This window comes from Malus domestica, chromosome 11 (genome assembly GCF_042453785.1).
Source record: "Malus domestica chromosome 11, GDT2T_hap1".
In the NCBI taxonomy this organism is placed as follows: Eukaryota; Viridiplantae; Streptophyta; class Magnoliopsida; order Rosales; family Rosaceae; genus Malus; species Malus domestica.
This window is the reverse complement of record NC_091671.1, coordinates 3,064,422-3,083,899: the sequence shown is the minus strand read 5'-3', so window position 1 is coordinate 3,083,899 and position 19,478 is coordinate 3,064,422. Positions and strand designations below refer to the sequence as shown.

Here is a 19,478-nt window from a genome sequence, read left to right as displayed (position 1 = left end):
ATGACTTATAAGTCATGTTAATTAGTAGTTAAACCAAATTATTATTTATGTGAAAAAGATGATGATTATAGGATGTGTCATCAAATTCAATGATATATTTGATAAATTAAAAAGTAAAATTAAAACTAAATAAGGGGACACATCAGTAGCACATTTTTTTTTTTTACAGAATTTTTGACACACGTTTTTTGTGGAGCTCACTTCGTAATATATTTCAACGACATGAACCGTTTATTTTTTAGTCTTTCCTTAAAAATCATGCCTACCAAAAATCATCCAAGTATAAAACCATATAATAGATGGATTGAGAGTTTAGGGTTTCGTTGTAGAACCGTATTTGTTCATTTTCTTCACTACAAATGAATATCTTAATAGTTTTGAATTTGTCTATTTTTTTGCAAAAATGATATATGAATGATGTTCTAAACGATAGATGAGTCAGTTCGTTAAAATACAGTACATGGAAGGTTCCACAAAAAAATATATAATGATATATGAATGATGTTCTAAACGATAGATGAGTCAGTTCGTTAAAATACAGTACATGGAAGGTTCCACAAAAAAATATATAAAAAATGTGGTGCCACGCTCTATTAAATAAATGATAAAGATACATCTAACGTATGCTTTAGTCCATGAGATTATGAGCACTCCATGGCTTTCTAACTAATGAGAAGCGAGCACTTGGCGGTCACTCTTAACACTCTAAGACATGTAATATTATGCATCTTGACTATTTCGTCATTATTTATACAGATCTCTCCCCCTATTGTTTCCTTTACTTCTCCGGAAACCTACATCATTTCGAATTCTCCGCCCGTCGATACTTATATGCTCCCCCATCTGTCCGTCTCGGATCACGAGATCAAATCTTCTGCACACATACATTGCAACTGAGCAAAAAGAAAAGCCTAACAAACTCATTTCTTTTTTCTTAAGCATCGTTATTATTATTACTAATTTATTTTGTTTTACGTGATCTTATATCATTGAATTAGAAAGAAAAAAAAAGGTTGAAAAATAAGAAAGCCAGTGTTTATAGGATTGAAGAACTCTATTGCAACTGGATTTTCCTTCTTCTCTCCCACGTTTTTCGCAGAACCCTTTTCGTTTTCCTTGTGGATAAACAATTCTGAAGGGTTGCTGATTAATTTTTTGGTGATAAATTTGATGGCTGCTGCATGATCCCACCATTTGGTATGGGGCTGTGGGATTCATTGGTGGGGAACGAAGTTAAGAAGTTCATCAAACGAAAAGATAGTGATGCAGGAGAAGCAGGTTTGGAAAATCTAAATGCACATCATTCTCAGCTGCATCTTAAATAAATATATATATATATATATATATATACATACATATATATTATATTTACATATTATATTTCTTTTGTGATCGGTTCTGTTAACTAACGAAAGGCTTGGCGCAAGGCCGAGTACAATGGTATTCGAGTATTCATACAAACAATACCCCTTAGTGGGATAACGCTTGGTTTCTGTTGTTGTTTGTGATTGGTTCTGTTTCTGGTGTGGCTATTGCTGCTTCAGTTTTTCATTCTTTTCTGATGCACATTGTTTACCGGGTTTTGTAGTATTTTTTTCCCTTTAAATTGTTCTTTCCTTTTTTAAATATGTTGGTCAAATGCACTTTTTTCATCTGTTTGTGCTGTAATTACAATGGTTCGTCTGGTTTTTTTTAATATAATAATTTTCTGTTTATTTCAAGAAACATAAACAGAAGACACTTCTTGCGACCCTCGCAAAGGAGGGAGAGCCTTGTTGGCGTTCGCCTTTTTATTTCAAGAAAAATAAATAATAGAAGAGTTTGATTGAATGCTTTGATTTGGTTGATAGTATTCAACAATGCAAGAAATTGTTCTTTGTGAGTACTGAAACAATCGGCAGGACTCACCAAGCAATTTGTTATATCTTAATGTTTTCTTGTCAAATTAGTTAAATTGACGAAAGAAAACCATATGTGGTTGTTTCTCTTGATTTTCTATCTCTTCAAGTTCTTGTAGTTCTCTTCTCATTTACTGCAAATTATCAGGTCGAGCGCTTGAAGAATTCCGAGGCTCTATCTACAATGACCTCCGAACATCAGAAGGCGCCAAGCGCCAACAGCAGCGTTTTTGTGGTCCGGTTGTGGCTATGTCCTTCAATTTCATAGTCTCTGTGGGGATCATCCTTGCAAACAAACTAGTAAGATCCTTTTTTCAGTCACTATGCTTTGGCAATTTCGCAGGGTCAACAGGCTCGTTCGGAAAGAGTTCCCGAATATTTATGTTTGATCCGATCTTAATCACTTGCATTTCTCTGCTTGCAGATAATGGGGAGAGTTGGATTTAAGTTCCCAATCTTTCTCACATTGATCCATTATGTGACAGCATGGCTGCTTCTCGCCATTTTCAAGTCGCTCTCAATTCTTCCTGTTGCTCCTCCTTCGAGAACCACTCCTTTCACTTCTCTCTTCTCCTTAGGCGCGGTCATGGCTTTTGCATCCGGTCTTGCAAACACTAGCCTAAAACATAACAGGTTCTTTGTGAGCTTTCTTTCATCCTTTACAAAAATGGTAGTGATTTCACACTCCCGTTTTCTCCTTCTGCACTCCTCCCTTTGTTTATGTCCCTAGAAAAAAGGGGACGAGTGCAGAGAGAGAAAGGGATTGCGGGAATCAGTTCCCTCGCGAAAATCGGCTTTTATAATGTCCTGTTTCCTCACCTTGATCTGCTTCCTCCAGTGTTGGCTTCTACCAGATGGCTAAAATTGCTGTCACTCCTACCATTGTTTTCACGGAGTTCATTCTCTTCAGAAAAACCATTTCTTTTAACAAGGTGAGTAAAATGGTTTACGATTCAAAGAAACATAAATTTTTGGTTTTCAATTTCCTATCTCAATGGTTGTGTTGAGCAGGTTTTGGCTCTAGCTGTAGTCTCGGCAGGTGTGGCAGTAGCAACTGTAACAGATTTAGAGTTCAATTTATTTGGTGCTTTGATTGCAATTGCATGGATAGTTCCAAGTGCTGTAAACAAAATCTTATGGTCTAATCTTCAGCAGCAAGGCAATTGGACCGCGCTCGCGTAAGAATTCTCTCCTTAATTACTTCCTCCTTAAACATGATCAATGAAGCAATCAGTCAAATAACACACCCCCTCGAAAATTACAATTCTGATGTGGAACTGTAGGCTGATGTGGAAGACAACCCCGGTCACGATATTCTTCTTGCTGGCTCTGATGCCTTGGTTGGATCCACCAGGCGTCCTACTTTTCAAGTGGGATTTCAGTAACTCAACCGCTATTCTTACATCAGCAGTCCTTGGTTTTCTCCTCCAATGGTCCGGAGCTTTGGCACTCGGGTGAGTCTGTTTTCGCCCTTTTTTTCCGCTTACATTGGTGAAACTCATCCTAATCTTAACCCGACCCATTACCTCTTCCTCCCTCACCGCTAATGCTAACCGCGAGGGCTTCGTTTCCACAGTTTGGATTTACTCTTTCTTGTTCTGTGTTATATGCAGGGCAACCTCAGCAACTTCCCACGTTGTTCTAGGGCAGTTCAAGACTTGTGTTATACTACTAGGGGGCTACCTTATATTTAACTCGGATCCGGGCTTTGTGAGCATTTGCGGGGCTGTCGCAGCTCTCTGCGGAATGTCTGTTTACACGTCGCTAAACCTGAAAAAGCCGCAAGACAGCACGAGCAAACAGCTCCCAAAGCAAAGCTTACCGACGTCAAAACCCAAAGCCACTGACGGAGAAACTGTAGAGACAGAAGTAGAAGATACTGCAACTGTTGTCTGAAGACAGAACGCCAAGCATCAGGCCTACAAAACCCTTTTTTTTTGCGTCTGAGGGATGGAGAGGACACCACAACATACCGTTGTCTAAACTTGAAACCGAAAGAAGAGGCTTTTAAACTTTTTTCATGTGATGTAGGGAAGAGAGATGAGGCAGAAGAGTACAGTTAAGTACAGTTTTTAGATGTAATTGACCAGAATATCATATTAGTTGATTAACAATTGACGCACTACGAAGCTTAAGGATTACAAGCGTAAATCCTTGAAGAACCGGTAGTCCGGAATCTATTAGTTTTTGAGAGAAATCCCAAAAGGGGTTTTGATTAAGATTGAAAATGATGATTCCAATAGGAGGCGACCAATGACTTAAATAACATAATTACAACACTTTGGGGTAAAGGCCTTACGAAATTAAAACGACATTCATCAAACGACAAACAAAATGTCCGATTATAATTACAGAAAGCATAATGCGTTTTTGGAAGTCTAAACGACCTCGAATGGCTAAAACGAAGCTAGGACGCTAAGTATGTAAATTTCCATTGCGTTCTTTTTTCTTGTTAATCTTGAAGTGCTTCCTTTTTCTTTAGTTTTACTCCTAAAGTTTCACCTGAATCTTGTCCTACATCAACAATGAACGTTACTGTATGTCCCAAACAATTTACAGGCATAAATTTAGTCCCTATAACATGAGATTTGTGAGACATACAAGCTCAAATCATGCCACATTCTTCAATAGAAAGCTCAGTTTGCCGAAGAGTGATTTATAAATCAATGACACGCCGTGAATGAGTGAGCCAGAAGTGTCTGCCAGCCTACCTCGAGACTCTGCCTCTCCCGAATTGCAACGGTTGGCTCATCATGAAGCATGTCTTCAAGTCCGAGAGTTCATATCTTCCTTGACTTATACCTGTAATCCTTGCACAAGATGACGTATAAATCGTATTAATCTTCTCTGCATCGTTTCAAATTTTTTGAACGTTCCAAATTGCACGAAAGTTATTTAACTTTATACCATGTAAGGGTGCAACAATTAGGGAGGGGGCAACACATTTTCGGACAGTCTACTTTCTTAAAATATTATACGTTCTTTCATTTTTCTTCCCTTTGCTAATTTTAAGCAGCAGTTCATATATACACTCAGACTCGCAACATATTGCCTGGTTGGAAAGGCGGAGTCGTTGGACCGCGACTGACAAGATAAGAAAGTGGACTATCTCTAATAGGAATTACTTGGCTATTTAAGATTAAGGAGGAGTTCCTTCTCAAGATAATCTGTAACCGACTCACGGAACTTCGTGATTATAATCAAAATAGTTCATATTATAAATTACTTTCTAAAGAGTATCTCTGCAAAAAAAAAAAAAAAATCCATAAAATATAAGATCTTTTAGTCATCAAACTGTATAAAAACATATGGACAAATCGAGTAGAAGAACTACGAATAGTCTATCCATTTGCTATTGTTCGTTGACTAAATGATCTTATCTTTAATTGTTTTTTTTTTGTAGAGATAATTTTTACAGAGTGATTTATAATATGAGCGGTTTTAATTATAAACACAAAATTTCATAAGTTGGTCACAATGTATCTTGAGGAGGAACTCCACCTCAATCTTAAGAAGCCAAGCCTTTCTCTATCTGATATCCAGTGATATAATTGGACCTATTTGAAATAACTGGCTTTTTTCACAACTTATTTTACTATTGACTTTGTGGCAAATAATTGCAAATAATATCCATTTGGTACAAATACAGTTTGAAATTTTAACAATTCCACAAATGTTTTATCTTTATTTAATAAATAATTTCAAGAATATAAATCAAACCTAATAACGTGGACTTATAACTATAAGCCGAGTATTAAAGTGATTGGTTTTATTTGATGAGTCAATGATTTATTGTAACTTCATATTGAGATCAAATTAAGCATACCTTAAGTCCTTGAAACCTCACATCGAATAGGTGGGTAACAAATCACGTTGAAGTGAATGACATAAAGAGTATACTTGGTATATTAGCATCTGTACATAGCTATGTATGTGGTTGTTAAAATTTTGAAAATAAAATTTATAAAAGAGAAAATCTAGATGTTTTGGTAGCTAAAGCTTTTTGGTGACGACTTTCAAACAATGTTTGGTCGCTGAAGATGTTGTTCATATTTTTAGCAATTGTTTTTAGGTAACTATTTCATCACTAATAGTTTATTTTATTTAAGAGAAAAACGTGGAAGAGAGAGGGAGGTGGGAGAAAAGATTGGGACAGCTGATATGGTTACATGGGCGTGAAGGAAAGAAAAAAACAGTAAAATTATTTTGTGTTTAGTTTTATTTAGGTTATTTTTCTTTAGCTTAGTTGATAGGGATAGAATGGTTTTTTCACCTTCTCGCAATTGACAAAGAGAATTCTATTAAATAGTAGAGATAAGTAGCAAATCTCGTTTTACCACAGTGACAGAAAGCATCAACATCTATGCATTATGATGTGGATATGATCTCCTTCCTCGTAACAACTAACAATATACTCCACAACACTATCGTTTGTAAAAAATAATAATAGAGATAAATAGAGTGGAATGACAGTTGTAGGAAAAATAAATAAATAAATAAAGGACGGTAATTACCAAAAATAAAAAATAAAAAAGGTTAAGCACCTTGGAAAGTTGAGTCACCTTTTGTTCCCTTTGGCTTTAATTGGGTGTTCATAACTTTGTTTACATCTTGTCTGCAACTCTAAGCCTCTAAGTAATCGCTCTCTAGCGTCTGGATCAAGGCAAGAACATGTTTATAGTTGACTTTTTATTTTCTTAGTTGGTTTTTTCCATTTGATTTTTGTTTTGAAGTCTGATGATCGTGTTTGGTTGGCCACTTTTGATGGATATCAAACCATCTCCAACCCTTGAAGTAAAACATAAAATTTTTAGCCTAGAAAATTTAGGTTTTAACTTAAAAACAGTTTTTCTGCTCCAACCCTTCTGGCCTAAAATTTTAACCTCAGATTATAAAAGAATGAATTTAGGCTAATTTTCTTTTTAATTAACTTTAAAAAAAAATTATGTAGACTATCCTATCCTAAAAATATTTAAATAATATGGAAAAATCACTAAATCGATATATGAAACTAGTGAAACACTATGGAAGAATATGAAAATCATGATACAGATGTATAAACACAAAATACATGAAACACACAAGACACACATAACACATATGAATCACATATAAAACACATGATAGGAAGAAAATTTTGGAAATGGGAAGAAATAGTAGAAAGAAAAATTGGAAGAATTGTAGGAGAAAAGTGAGTTTTGTGTGGATGTTTGAACAAATACATAGGTATTTATAGAGTTTTTTGGTAAATTTTGAGTTAAATAATTTTTTTAATTATTTTAGCTGTTGAATTTAAATTTGTGCCGTTAAGTCTTTTTTTATTAATATTAGATTTGATTATATTCGATTTCAGTCGTTAGATAAAAAAAAAATTGAATGTAGAACGGCCCAGTTGATTCAAGTCGTTCGATAAAAAAAGTAGCCGTTACCTGCTAACGCAAGTAGCCGACATGCCCACGTGGGTAGGGCCATGTCGTTGCTTGCCCTTGACGCGTCGCTCGCATTCGCATGTCCGACCTTTGTGTTTGGCGTTCAAGCACCCATTTCCACTCTCACTGGTGGGCCCCACACGTTTCTTTGGGCTATTTCTTGGCCTGAATCTAGCATTTTTTTCGGTTTTAGCTTATAACTTCAAATTAGAACTAGGGTTGGAATGGAATGGGAGAGGGGAAATGGAAGGGAAATTATAGGTTTTACTCCTAGGGTTGGAGTTGGTCTCAATAACCAGAGACCTGCTCAAGTGGAGGCAGGTGATTGGAGAAGCCAATTCCAGCTAGATTTACGACACAGAGTTCTTAGCAAGCAGTAAGTATTGTTTCAAGTAGATACATAAACAAAACCGGTTACAAATTTTAATCGAAAATTACTGGAAATACAATACAAGGGGTTCCAAATCTTGTTATATATACTGTTTATTGTCTTTTTTGTGTCCCGGTTTCAATTTTTATTAGTAGCTTGTGACTAGTTACATTTGTTCATGTTTCCCTATATGTTTCAGCGCGTGAGACAATTTATTCACTAATTTATAGCCCATTTGGAAGTCCATTTAAAATGGCTGAAAGCTTTTTAGGTGAAAATATTTGGAAGCAATCCTTACTAAATATGCAAGTAAATTCTACAAAAGCACTTAAAGTATTTTCTAAATGAAGCATATAACTAGTGTTTCTTGCATAAAGCAATTCAAGTGTTTTTGGAATGCAAAAATATTTTTTCTAAAAGCTCTTTCTGTCATTTCAAAAGCATCTCGAAATGAGCCCTTAACTTTTGTTTGTTAATCATGGACAATAACTTATTGAATATATTGCACACAAAGAATTGAAACGTTTAAGAGGCTCATTCCGTTCGAGGGCGAGGAGGGATTACTTGAACTCGAGAGGATTGCCGGAGGGCTTGAGGAAAAGATATATGTTGCTGCCTCAAGCCAGGTACTTCCAGAATTCCTGGACTTCAAATCTCCTTTGTCTTTGCATTGCAATATTGCATATGCCTAGATCTTTATTTTTCAACTTTATTTGTAGGCTTTTTAGCCAAAATAGTCACGAGATTGTCATAACTTCTTGCTGTGGTTTTTGAGATTTAAAATCGATAGAAGTGGTCTCAGAGATTGTCCACCTTCAATTATTTTGATCCTTATGTGAAAAGTCTACGTTAAATGGAAGAAACCACCAGTTCAAGTAAAATGGTTGATTTGACAAAAATACTCTCAATTTGACGGAGATTTTCCACGGAATGATCAAAATAATTGATTTAGACAATCTCATGGACTATTTTAACCAAAAAGCTGTATTGTGGATAGCTTTATAATCAAAATTGTGTGTGAATCTCTCTTCTTCTTTTTTCATTTTTTTTTTTCAGCCGGATTATCTATGGAAAATTTCTCTCAAGATGCTCACCATGGAGATGAAGTGTCAGACCGCACCACCCCCCCTCCAACCTGAAACGCTATCGCATCTCTGCTTGACTTTTGTAGGTACCCATTTATCAAAAATGGTCCCCTAGCAAATGCAACTGTGCATGAAAAAAAAAAAAAAAAAAACCTTTGAGATTTCAGAGTTTCAGAAGCTCAAATGATACATATATAGTAGCAAGAAACATCTGTTTGTAATATGCATAAATATTAATTAATAGGGTAGTGTTTTTCACACACTCATTTTTACCTCACACACTCCTCTCAATTTTCGGTCTTCAAATCGAATGAATTGAAGACTATAATTAACAAGAGTGTGTGAAAGGTAAAAATAAATTTGTCGAGCAATTTCCAATTAATATTCTTGACGAGCAGTGCTGGCTTCTCGATTGAGTTTGAGGGCGAGCAATTTGTGCAATTTGATTACTTTGCTTCTTGTTCGGGATTAGAAAATGGGATTAGATGCATGGGATTGGTAATTATGTTACAAGAGGCTAATCACAGTGTTTAAATCATGTCCCACACTTTAGGACAGACAAAGTGCAATTGAATTCTTAGTCAACGAAAAAGAGTGTTGACAAAACAATGCATTGTTCTTTAAGGTACTTACTTGGGTTCAATAATTAAAAGGCTTATTTTTAGCTAGATTTCTAAAATTTGATTTTCATCTCTTTTTTACTATCTGTAATTCAAAACTCAACTCTCTACTCTTAAAACTTAAAATTCGTTCTACTTTGACTTATGAACTCTCTTTTCTGTGAAACTAAACAGTCGCCCCTTCCTAAAACATATGTGCTACCCACCACAAAATAAAACTATACCACACGTGCCGATTAATTTAATTATAAATCTTCATTATGCCGTAATCTTCAACAATAAAAAATATTAAGATGAAAAGAAGAAATTAAGAATTAAAATTTTGTTGGTTCCTGTGCTTGAGCTACAGAGATGAAAAAAAAAATGATTAGCCTGAAGCACCAAATCAAACCCATGTAACGGAATTTACAAATTAAGACAATGTGAAACAAATTTTGAGTTTTATAAAGTACAATGACGACTTTTAAATTTCAGAGGAAAAAATAAGATCAAAATCAAGTTACAAGAGCCAATAAGTAAAGCGAATTTTGAGTTTCATAAGTAACGACGTTTGAGTTACACGGAGCAAAGTATGATTAAAATCGTGTTCTAGAAAACGTAGCTAAAATAAAAACACCACATTTCTAACCAACCAAACAAATAGAGAAGCCAATTCTCAATGTACAAATTACAATCGTATAATTCGACATTTGTCTTGCTATCATCATAATATACAGGTGAGACATCAGAAAAGGAAAATTTGATAAATCCCACCCACCTCTAAAGTCTTATCATCCTCCTCAGTTTTCCCACCAAAATATTACTTTTCGAATTAAATTATAAAAGGAAAAAGAAAAGACTAAGAAAAAAAAGGATAAAAGCTGAGCACTGGGAAAACCCAAACCTCTGTTCTTTCAACTTCAGATGGCCACTCAAGCTGGTATTCCAAAATTTTCTGGGCAGCATTTCATATATACACTCAAAACATGCCAGATATCAGATACCCAGTTTAAACGCGATCCTCGGAAGATGTGTCGTCGCCTCTCGCATGTATTTCTGCCAAAACAAAAGATACCTAATTCCAATTTGTCTGTGTTTGTTGAGCCTGGTGATAAGGAGCGGACTGGGGTCCTTTCGTTTCAGCAGCTCCCGCCACAGCTGGAGACTGTTGTTGCAGAAATGTCGGAGAAACAATAGTTTGCCCTGGTGGATACATCCCAGGCATGCCACCGTGACCAGCCTGCATAGGTGAGAAGGTGAAACGCGGCCCCTGAGTAAGGTTGTACATGGAACTCATCTGCAAGCGGGATACATCTTGTCCTGGAGCAGGTATCCACACAGATGAGCCTTCTGTCTGCACACACATTACCGAAGGGAACTGTATTAGTCAGAGAACCCAAAGGTACACTTTATAAGAAAAATATGACGGAAAATAAGTAATATGACGGTCAGTCTAATATATTTCATAAAGATGACACCCCACATAGATTCAAGCTTTCTTGTCCTGCAAGGAAATTAAAAACTTCAATTATATGGAATCAAAGACCAACCAGCTGTCCAGTTGTGTAGATATGATTTTCCTTCAGTTGAGATGCTCCATGATCTTCATTACCAACAGAGCTTCCAGATGTAACTGTTGGACCGGGAACATAACCACCAGCGGTGGTGATAAATGGACCACCAGATTGAAAACTGTATTGTGTTGGATTTCCAGCATTGGCACCAGGCTTGAGATGCGGAAGAGAATACTTAACCCCGGAAGCAGCTGCCCCTGGTGGTGGCAATGGTAGAAAAACATTCCCAGTAGAAGGCTGTGGAGGAAAGCCGCCATTGTGACTTAAGAACTGCTGCATATGTGGCATATAATATGGAGAGAGATAGTGGCCGTATGGGTAGAAATTTGGGGGATAAGTCTGCCTGTACATAGGAATGGACTGCTGAGAGACAGCTGCCGAGCTTGGCAGGGGTGGAGTTGAGTTTGGGCTAGGCACAGCAGCAGGATTGTCACCCTACAATATGAATTACACAGATCAGAACATACAATGACAACAAAAGAAACTTTATCCGGAAAGCTACACTTCAAGTACAAATTTACTCTTAGTAATCGAAGGACTTACAACAAAGCTTGGAAGGCGGGCTGTTTCATGAGCCGGATTATCATGCCCTTCGACTTGTAATAGTTGGCTCCCTAGCATAGGGGGAAAGAAACCCAGACTATAGGTCGGAGCATTTAAAGCTGTTGGGTTCTGGTGACCCTCTGGTGGCAACTGCGAGTCCTGCTTCGGCAGTTCAAGTTTTGAGTTTGTACTTGAAGGTACATTATCTAGAGGTGGTAAGTTTTCAAGCGCGTCGGCTAAACTTTCAGAATAATCTCCTTGAACAGAAGAGGATACAATATTATTGCTGCATAAAAATAAAAATAAAAGGCGAGATGAGCAAAATTTCTCAAAAAAATAAATCCACTAGATAAATATAAATACTTTATGCTATGGAAGATAAACCGTGATTAAACTATTTGGATAGAACTTTCAAACTTATGTTCTCTTATCACTAAACAGAAGAGAAAAGCACATAAATCACGCATCAAACAAGCCAAAACCAGAGATAGGCATAAGCAAAAATCACCAACCTAGGAGAAGGTTCTTTAGCAGTTTCATCAGTATCCTGGGAAGACTCAATAGCTCCCATAGAGAAATTATCGGAACCAGTACCCTTAACAGAGTCTACTCTCACTCCAAAAGGAGCATCGATACTTCCAAAGGTCAATACATTTTTCAAAGCTTCAGGCACTTGGATATGATTTGGGAAAGTAACATGTTTTGCAACTGAGACTCTCGAGTCATGAGGCAAGTGAGAAGTAGCTTCAACAGCATTTGTTCCAACCTCCGGTGTGACCACTGTTTAAGAAACATAAGTGAAAAACCTACTAACAAAAGTAATGAAAGATGCTAAGCACAAACAAGGATACCAACGACAGATACTAAACACAATGAGTATTGCAAAACTGTGACAGCATATACTGAGCACACACAAAGATAGCAATAACAAAGACAACATTATTGCTGATAAAGAAATTGCAGATGCAGCACATGCAAGGATACAAATTATGATTGACTAACAAAATTGAGGGGAAAAGAAGGAAAACTCAAGTCTGAAGAACTTTCCTTGCAGTCTAAGGTAAATTGATGGAATAGGTACAGGGGGGCAGAAAACCAGTCTAGAGTTTTCGGGGACTTATGCAAGCATTGCCAGGGTGTACATTATGAATTAAATCACTTTCAATGCATGCAGCACACGTGAGAGCATGATGATAAAAAGCAACTCTTAGTCTGTAACATATCAAAATACCTTTGGCAGGAACATTAGGCTTTGACTGCGACTGTTTATCACTATTGGAAGGCATCTGGGCCAAGGAACCATCATGCTTAATATCTCCATAGTTTTCAGCCACCTTGCAATCATTTGAAGTCTTTCCGTTTTGCACAGAATTAACAGATCTTGGGGTGGTTTTTTCACTTTTGGACAACTCTAAACCAATAACATTACCAGAACCTTTTTGGATTCCTTGAGTATGATTTGACAGAGCAGGATCAGATGCAGAGGAAGGAATGGTTGAAGCAGGGGCAGTTGTAGCACAAACTGGGGTCTGGTTAGGTATTGACACAGACTTTTCATCATCCAGTGAGCCAAAGGTAGGTGTAGATGCCACAACAGCAGGAGGAGGTGCTGCAGCCCCTGACTGTTGTACAACTATAGCTGAAAATACTTCACGAACATTGTTGTCAACATCTGTAGGGGATTTGGGGGAGCCAACATGTGTAGAATTTCCATTTGGCAGGCTTTTTAGCCCATTTGCTGAGCCAGTTGAAGCTCTGTATATAGAGATGTATATCATAAATTAAAAGGAAAAATAAGACCTAATATTCTTCTTAAGCATGCAGTAGGGTTTGGGCTAGGACACAAAAAAATTCCTCAAATATTCAAAAAGCGTTTAAAAGATTGGCAAAAGCTTACTTTGGGCCTGGAGCTGGAGCAGTATTTTTTGTTTTCTGAACTGGCTTAACAGGAGAGGGCATGGGACCTCTATCTGCAAAGTGATTGGCCCCATTTTCCCTCCGAGCAGAATAATTCCTCCCACCACCAGCATCTGAAAGTTAATTCATAAAACAAGGTAATAAATACCAATAAAAGCATCTTCACATCAAGATAATGAAGAAATCCATACCAAGAACAATACCGTCACAAAATCTAGAACTAGCAAGATATTACACAGAATATATATATGTATGTATTTAACAGATAGAAAGTTTACCAGAAGAGAAGTTAGAAGAATAATTCCCTTGGCCACCACCCCTAGACACTCGCCTCTGTGTGCCTGGTGGCATTCTAGAATCTTCAGATGCTCTGCCTTTTGAGTTCTGGAACAGTAACAGCTATTAATTATAAACTAGCCTAGCTAGCTTCACATAGTACATGTGCAAACAAATGAAAAGACGATAGAAACATATTAACTATTACTATACTAAAACAGCATTGATAAATAAGGATGCATTACTGGATGTATATATCCTTATAGACGAACAAGATATTTACCTCCTTTCTCCGATCTTTTCTGCTTTTGACCTCATGAAAGGTATCTGCAACAGAAACAATATGTTCATTAGTTTCAGGAGTTAGGTAACTTTTGGTAGGTGCTTTGTGCATGAAGCATGAGTGTTATGCATGACAACTTCTACAAAACAATGATGAGGAAGGACACAAGTAGAGATGGACAAGGCAATCCATAGGCAGTAAGACAACTAAAGGAAGAATCCGACTCAGGCAATATGCAGTAAGACAACTAAAGGAGCAATCCGCCTCAGACATGTAGATACCGAGTCAAATTCTCTAAGGATATATGTGGCCCAAGCTAATCGTGAATCCCAAATATTTCAATCGCTTAAAACAGAACGCAAGAATAATTTACATGCAAACTAGGAACTTATGCAGTAACATGTCACCATAAATTATTTAAGGAAGCACATGTATTAACAAAGTAACCCAATTTACTATCACAGATATGAGTCCACCAATAAGAATGTCCCATCAAAACCAAGGTGCATTATGTGACAAATAATACCATATCTTACTCGAAAACCTATACTTCACAGAACTACTTTGCAAGATTAAGATACAAAAGAAACCAACTAATGAATTCAACCCCATGATAACCAGAATTTGGCAACACACGCGTTCATACAGATAAGCAAAAAAAAAAAGCACAACAGCATTATTAGAATAGTCCTAATGGTCAATGCAAAAACAAAGACATTACAAAAAGTTATCTTGCACTTTGACAACAATTTTCCTGTCAGTGTATGCTTTCAAATCTTAGTAACCGTGAAAAATAAATATTCTGCGAAGAAAATAATATGGCGAAAATGATTATCATTAACTTTTACCAATTTTTGTAAGGGGGGAAAGCTAAATTTCACGTTTTTACATTTATAGGGTCGGAATTTCATATCATTCAGTGCAAAAACTAGCATAAAAAAACACAAACTTTAAACACACTCCTTCCCCGACCCAGTCCGCAGCAGCCAAAGAGAACCAAAACAAGAAAAACAACAACGATGCTTCTTTTCAACTACTCAAACACTTTTCCACTTCATAAATTTGAAGTAAAGGTTTTCAATTTTCTTTTCGTATCTTCAATTTTCTTTATTTTTTGTATCTTCGATTTTCTCCGAAAACAGAGACGAACCCATTAAAGAAAAATCAAAACCCAGAAAAACCCATTGATCACAAGGCAAAAACAAAACAAACCCAATAAAACTATGCGCCAAAAACACAGAACCCAGAAACCGATCAGCCTAAAACCTAATGCAAAACACAAAACCCATGCAGAAAAATAGCCCCTTTTTTATTACCTAAATACAAGAGCTTTTGAGCGGTCTCGTTGGGATCCATAGAGCACTCCCTGAGCACGGCGTAGATTTCATCGTCGCCGTGCTGCTTCCCGGTCATATCTCTGATGTTCTGGATCGTGAGCTTTACATTGTCCGTTATTGAAACCCTAGTCTCCCCACCGCCGCTCATGGTCTGGTTTGCAGACAGAGATAGAGAGAGAGAGAGGGAGGGGAAGGAGAGAGAGTGTTTCTTGTGTGTGTTTTGGTGTTTTGAGAGAGACTTTCGGTGAGAGACAGAGGCAGCTCAAATAATAAATAGGTGGGGTTTTTTAAATTTTTTTTTTTTTTTTAACAAAGGATAGTATATACGAGATGGCTCAGTGTCATAAATTCATAATAGAGCGGTTCAAATTTTCGTTTTTGGAGAATCAAATTTAAGAATTTTCATTTATAAAGTGAGAAAAAAATGTTGATAGGCCGTAATATTAAGTTGCGAAATAAAAAAAGTATCTAATATTGAAAATGAATTAAAAAAATCATATAGGTGTGCGGAAGGAATTGGGAAATTTATTCGGGGCTTGGGCTTTTACACGGAGAATCTTGGGAGACACGGATTTCGGATTTGTGTGTTGTTTGCTGGGGAATTGAAAGGAAATAGGCAAAAAAGGTAAGAACAAAGAGAGAGAAAGTGACAGGAAAAAGGGTGATTGGATGAGAGAGAGAGCTGTGTGTGTCTTTACTTTGTGACTAGGGATTGAGATGTAATTGGGATTTTAGGGGAGGTCCAAAAGGGATAGTGAGGAAAACAGACCACGTTTGATGTGGGAGAATTAGGGTTACCCTACTGAATTATATAGATTAGAATTGTTGTGATGTTCTTGGATTTTGATGTATTTTCTCTTGTGCATTCTAGATTTGATAAAAATGACTTGCTATTTTCGGGGTTTAATTATCCTAACTACTTATACTCACGAGTTACAATATGAATTTCATAGTTGTCCACGTCTGTGTGCGTAACTTAAACGTGTAAAATGGGTCTAAACAAACCTACGAGAGTTTCAAATGATTTTGAATATTTTGCCTATACTCATGAGTTCCGATATGAATTTTAACTTACTTGCCTATACTCACGCATTACACTATCGGTTTTAATGGACATCGGATGAATGATGTGAATCTCATGAAGAATTACTAGTGTATTTCATAGTTGTATACGTATGTGTGGATAACTTAATCTTGTAAAAACGTTTGGTGGGTCAAACAAACCTACAAGAATTTTAAATGATTTTGAATATTTTTCATTCTATTGTACAGTCTAGATTCGATATATAAATGACAATTAGTTAATGCATTGGATCTTGTCAACTACCTACATTCACATGCCGCAATGTGCGTTAAAACTCACAACTGTTAATTGATATAAATCTTATAAAGAATGATTACTATATGTCACAATTGACAATTATCCATGCGCGTGTGGGCAACAATAATATAAAAAGTATTTGTGGTATGGTATTTCAATTCATCCTTAATCAACTTATATAGATAGTGTGGCAAAATGGTTTGCTGTAACATTGCCACAACCTAGCACCCTCCGGCCTCCGCCGCTCCCCCTCCCTCCCTCCTCCAACTATTGGTTTTTTTCCTTCTTGATGTTGGCATTAGTAGTGTTTTTTTTTTCTTATTTGATGTAGGCCTCAATTTGTTAAGAAAACTTATCACTACGCTCAAAGTCCCAAGTTTAATTCTCCGCTCTTCTCTACAACAACAAAAAAATGACACTCGGAGCTGTAAAGCATGGCACAGAAAGAAAAAATAATTGATACGTCACTTATTTTTTTCAAGAACATAAGTGTAGAGGAAGAGTTTAACTTAAGCACTACCTTGCAAACCGTTCCACTTCATTCACTTGCATGTGATCCAATATCATAGAATATTGGGTTTCCACTCATAATCTCGTGATTAAAACTCTCCCTCCCCTAAATTACTGTGATAATTTTGAATCTTATCCCTCCGTTTAATAATAATTTTTAATTAGAAAATAATTTTTTTATGAAACGAAATAACACTATAACAACAACAACCAAGCTTTATCTTACTATGTGTGGTCGGCTATATGATTCTAGAACGTCATTGCTCTTGGTTTTGAGCCAAAGCTTACATTAACTCCAAGTACTTTATGTTTTTTCTTAAGGTCTCTTTTAAGTCTTCTTATATCTTATTTTACACTTTTTGTCCTGATCCTCCGTCTCAAATCGTGTCTAAACCACCTTAACCGATTTTCTATCATATTATCTTCTATTTCGGCGACTCTTTCTTACCATATTTACACTCAATCAAGAAAAGTAATTTACCGTTAAACTATATAAGTTCAACATTTATCTTTCCCCGTCCCAATCATAAGTGGTATTCGGAACAATGAAAGTATATTTTCAGCATCATTCCTTTACGTTGGTAATGCTGATTTTTTAGGGCAAAGAGCAATTAATGGCAATTTTTTACTCCCCAATTGGCACGAGTGTTGCCATTATTTGTCTATTGGAAACATGATTACATATTATTTGTCTATTGGATACAAAAATTGATTTATATATTCTTGTTGGGTATATATACGGGTAATTCAAGATCCATGTTTTTGACATATATTTTGAATGTGTTTTTGTGGAGCGCATTTCGTAATATATTTCATCGATCAAATTGTCTATTTTTCTTGTCTTACTTTAAATATGATGTCTATAAAAAATCATTTAAATCCGAAACCATATGGCCTTTTGATAAATTTAGTGTTTATTTGTCGAATCGTATTCGTCTATTTTTTTTTCATTACAAATGAATGTCTTAGTGGTTTTGGATTTGTCTAATTTTTTTCAAGAACGATCTATGAATGATGTTCTAAAATATATAAGATTCGGGTCGGTAAAATATATTCCGAAGTGAGGCTACAAAATAGGTATAAAAATATGTCAAAAATGTGTCTCCAGATCCTAACCCTTTATATATATATATATATATATATGAGAAATGCTAAGGAGACTCTCTCAAAGCGGGACTCTCCATGGACTCTCTGCTACCTCATGTTTTTAGCACAATTTCCATACTAACATTAAGAAACATTGTGTCAAAAACTTAAAGTAACAGAAAGTCCATAGAGATTTTCATTTTTGAGTGAGTCTCTCCTTAGCATTTCCCTATATATATATATACATATATATCGAACGAGTCAGACCAGGGAAATGAGGCGAACAAGTTGGAAGAAGGCATGAGTACGTTTAACTGATCCGTCTCATGGTCGGTTCTGCGTAATTGGTGTTCGAGACTCGATCAGTCGAATGTTGTTGAGGATTAGATTAGATGCATGTAATAATTTGTTGCAGCCATGTTATAGAGACTGCATGTTAATTTCCTCCTGCTGCTGTAAATTTAGTTTACTGCCTGCAGACTGCAGCCCTTTCGACTGCTGCTGCTGATTGTTGAAGGTATACCCTTCTTTGATATTCGAGAGCTTGCCAACCAATTGAATTCCATGGAGTTTGCTTTTGCGCCTCGAGCATGCAATAGGGCAGTGCATTTGGCGCATCATAAACCAATAAGGTGGGTGTTATCCACACACTAATTTTTACTTCTCACACACATTTTTTTAACTTATAGCTTTTGATCTTCTTGAAATTATTCGATCAAACAGCCGAAAATAAAAAAAGTGTGTACGAAGTAAAAAAGGGTGTGTGGATAACACACCCCTACCAATAATAGAGCTCTCGTAGATGGGAAATATTGTTTCTTGAATTTCTTTTCAATATTCTTACTGAAGATGTAACATTGCTTTTCGAATTTGATTGAATAAAAGTTACCATTTGACCAAAAAAAGTGGCTCTCTATACCCTTATAAATCCATTAACTGTTAATGTATCGGCCATAGTCGTAGTTTATGAAGCTAGCAAAGAGTTGGAGCGCTTGATTCGAGTTCGAACTTCTACAAATGTATTTTTTGGCGACATTGGTTCTGCTTTGGTGTATGGTTTGACTCATGGGCCAAATTTACGCTACCACCTCATGTGCTACCGAGGGGATTATTCTGTCATCAATGTATGGTGCATTATTTCTTATACATGAAAAAAATGAAAAAATATATATGTACCAAAGAAATGAAAAATAATGAGGAAAACTAATGAAAAGGGCTTGAAAACTTTGAGTTTTAATGATAAGGACAAA

At 36.3% G+C, this 19,478-nt stretch overlaps 2 protein-coding genes and 1 long non-coding RNA gene across 3 annotated transcripts; 2 read left to right on the top strand and 1 right to left on the bottom strand.

Moving 5' to 3' along the window:
* Positions 1–623: 623 nt before the first annotated feature.
* LOC103447195 (nucleotide-sugar uncharacterized transporter 2) lies at positions 624–4,020 on the top strand. Its single transcript, XM_029087973.2, has 7 exons — positions 624–1,278; positions 2,047–2,198; positions 2,323–2,531; positions 2,737–2,830; positions 2,910–3,076; positions 3,182–3,352; positions 3,512–4,020. Exons 1-7 carry the CDS (start codon positions 1,182–1,184, stop codon positions 3,792–3,794), a joined length of 1,173 nt encoding a protein of 390 aa, XP_028943806.1. The 5' UTR covers positions 624–1,181; the 3' UTR covers positions 3,795–4,020.
* Positions 4,021–7,434: 3,414 nt separating this feature from the next.
* LOC139189283 (uncharacterized) lies at positions 7,435–9,021 on the top strand. Its single transcript, XR_011573013.1, has 3 exons — positions 7,435–7,703; positions 8,212–8,323; positions 8,754–9,021. It is a non-coding gene; the product is annotated as an uncharacterized lncRNA (long non-coding RNA).
* A 1,001-nt stretch (positions 9,022–10,022) lies between these two features.
* Positions 10,023–15,895, bottom strand: LOC103447196 (GBF-interacting protein 1-like). Its single transcript, XM_008386375.4, has 9 exons — positions 15,291–15,895; positions 13,975–14,018; positions 13,694–13,799; positions 13,396–13,528; positions 12,730–13,253; positions 12,011–12,278; positions 11,499–11,784; positions 10,932–11,390; positions 10,023–10,735 (listed from the first exon to the last, which is right to left on the bottom strand). Exons 1-9 carry the CDS (start codon positions 15,457–15,459, stop codon positions 10,457–10,459), a joined length of 2,268 nt encoding a protein of 755 aa, XP_008384597.2. The 5' UTR covers positions 15,460–15,895; the 3' UTR covers positions 10,023–10,456.
* Positions 15,896–19,478: the final 3,583 nt, after the last annotated feature.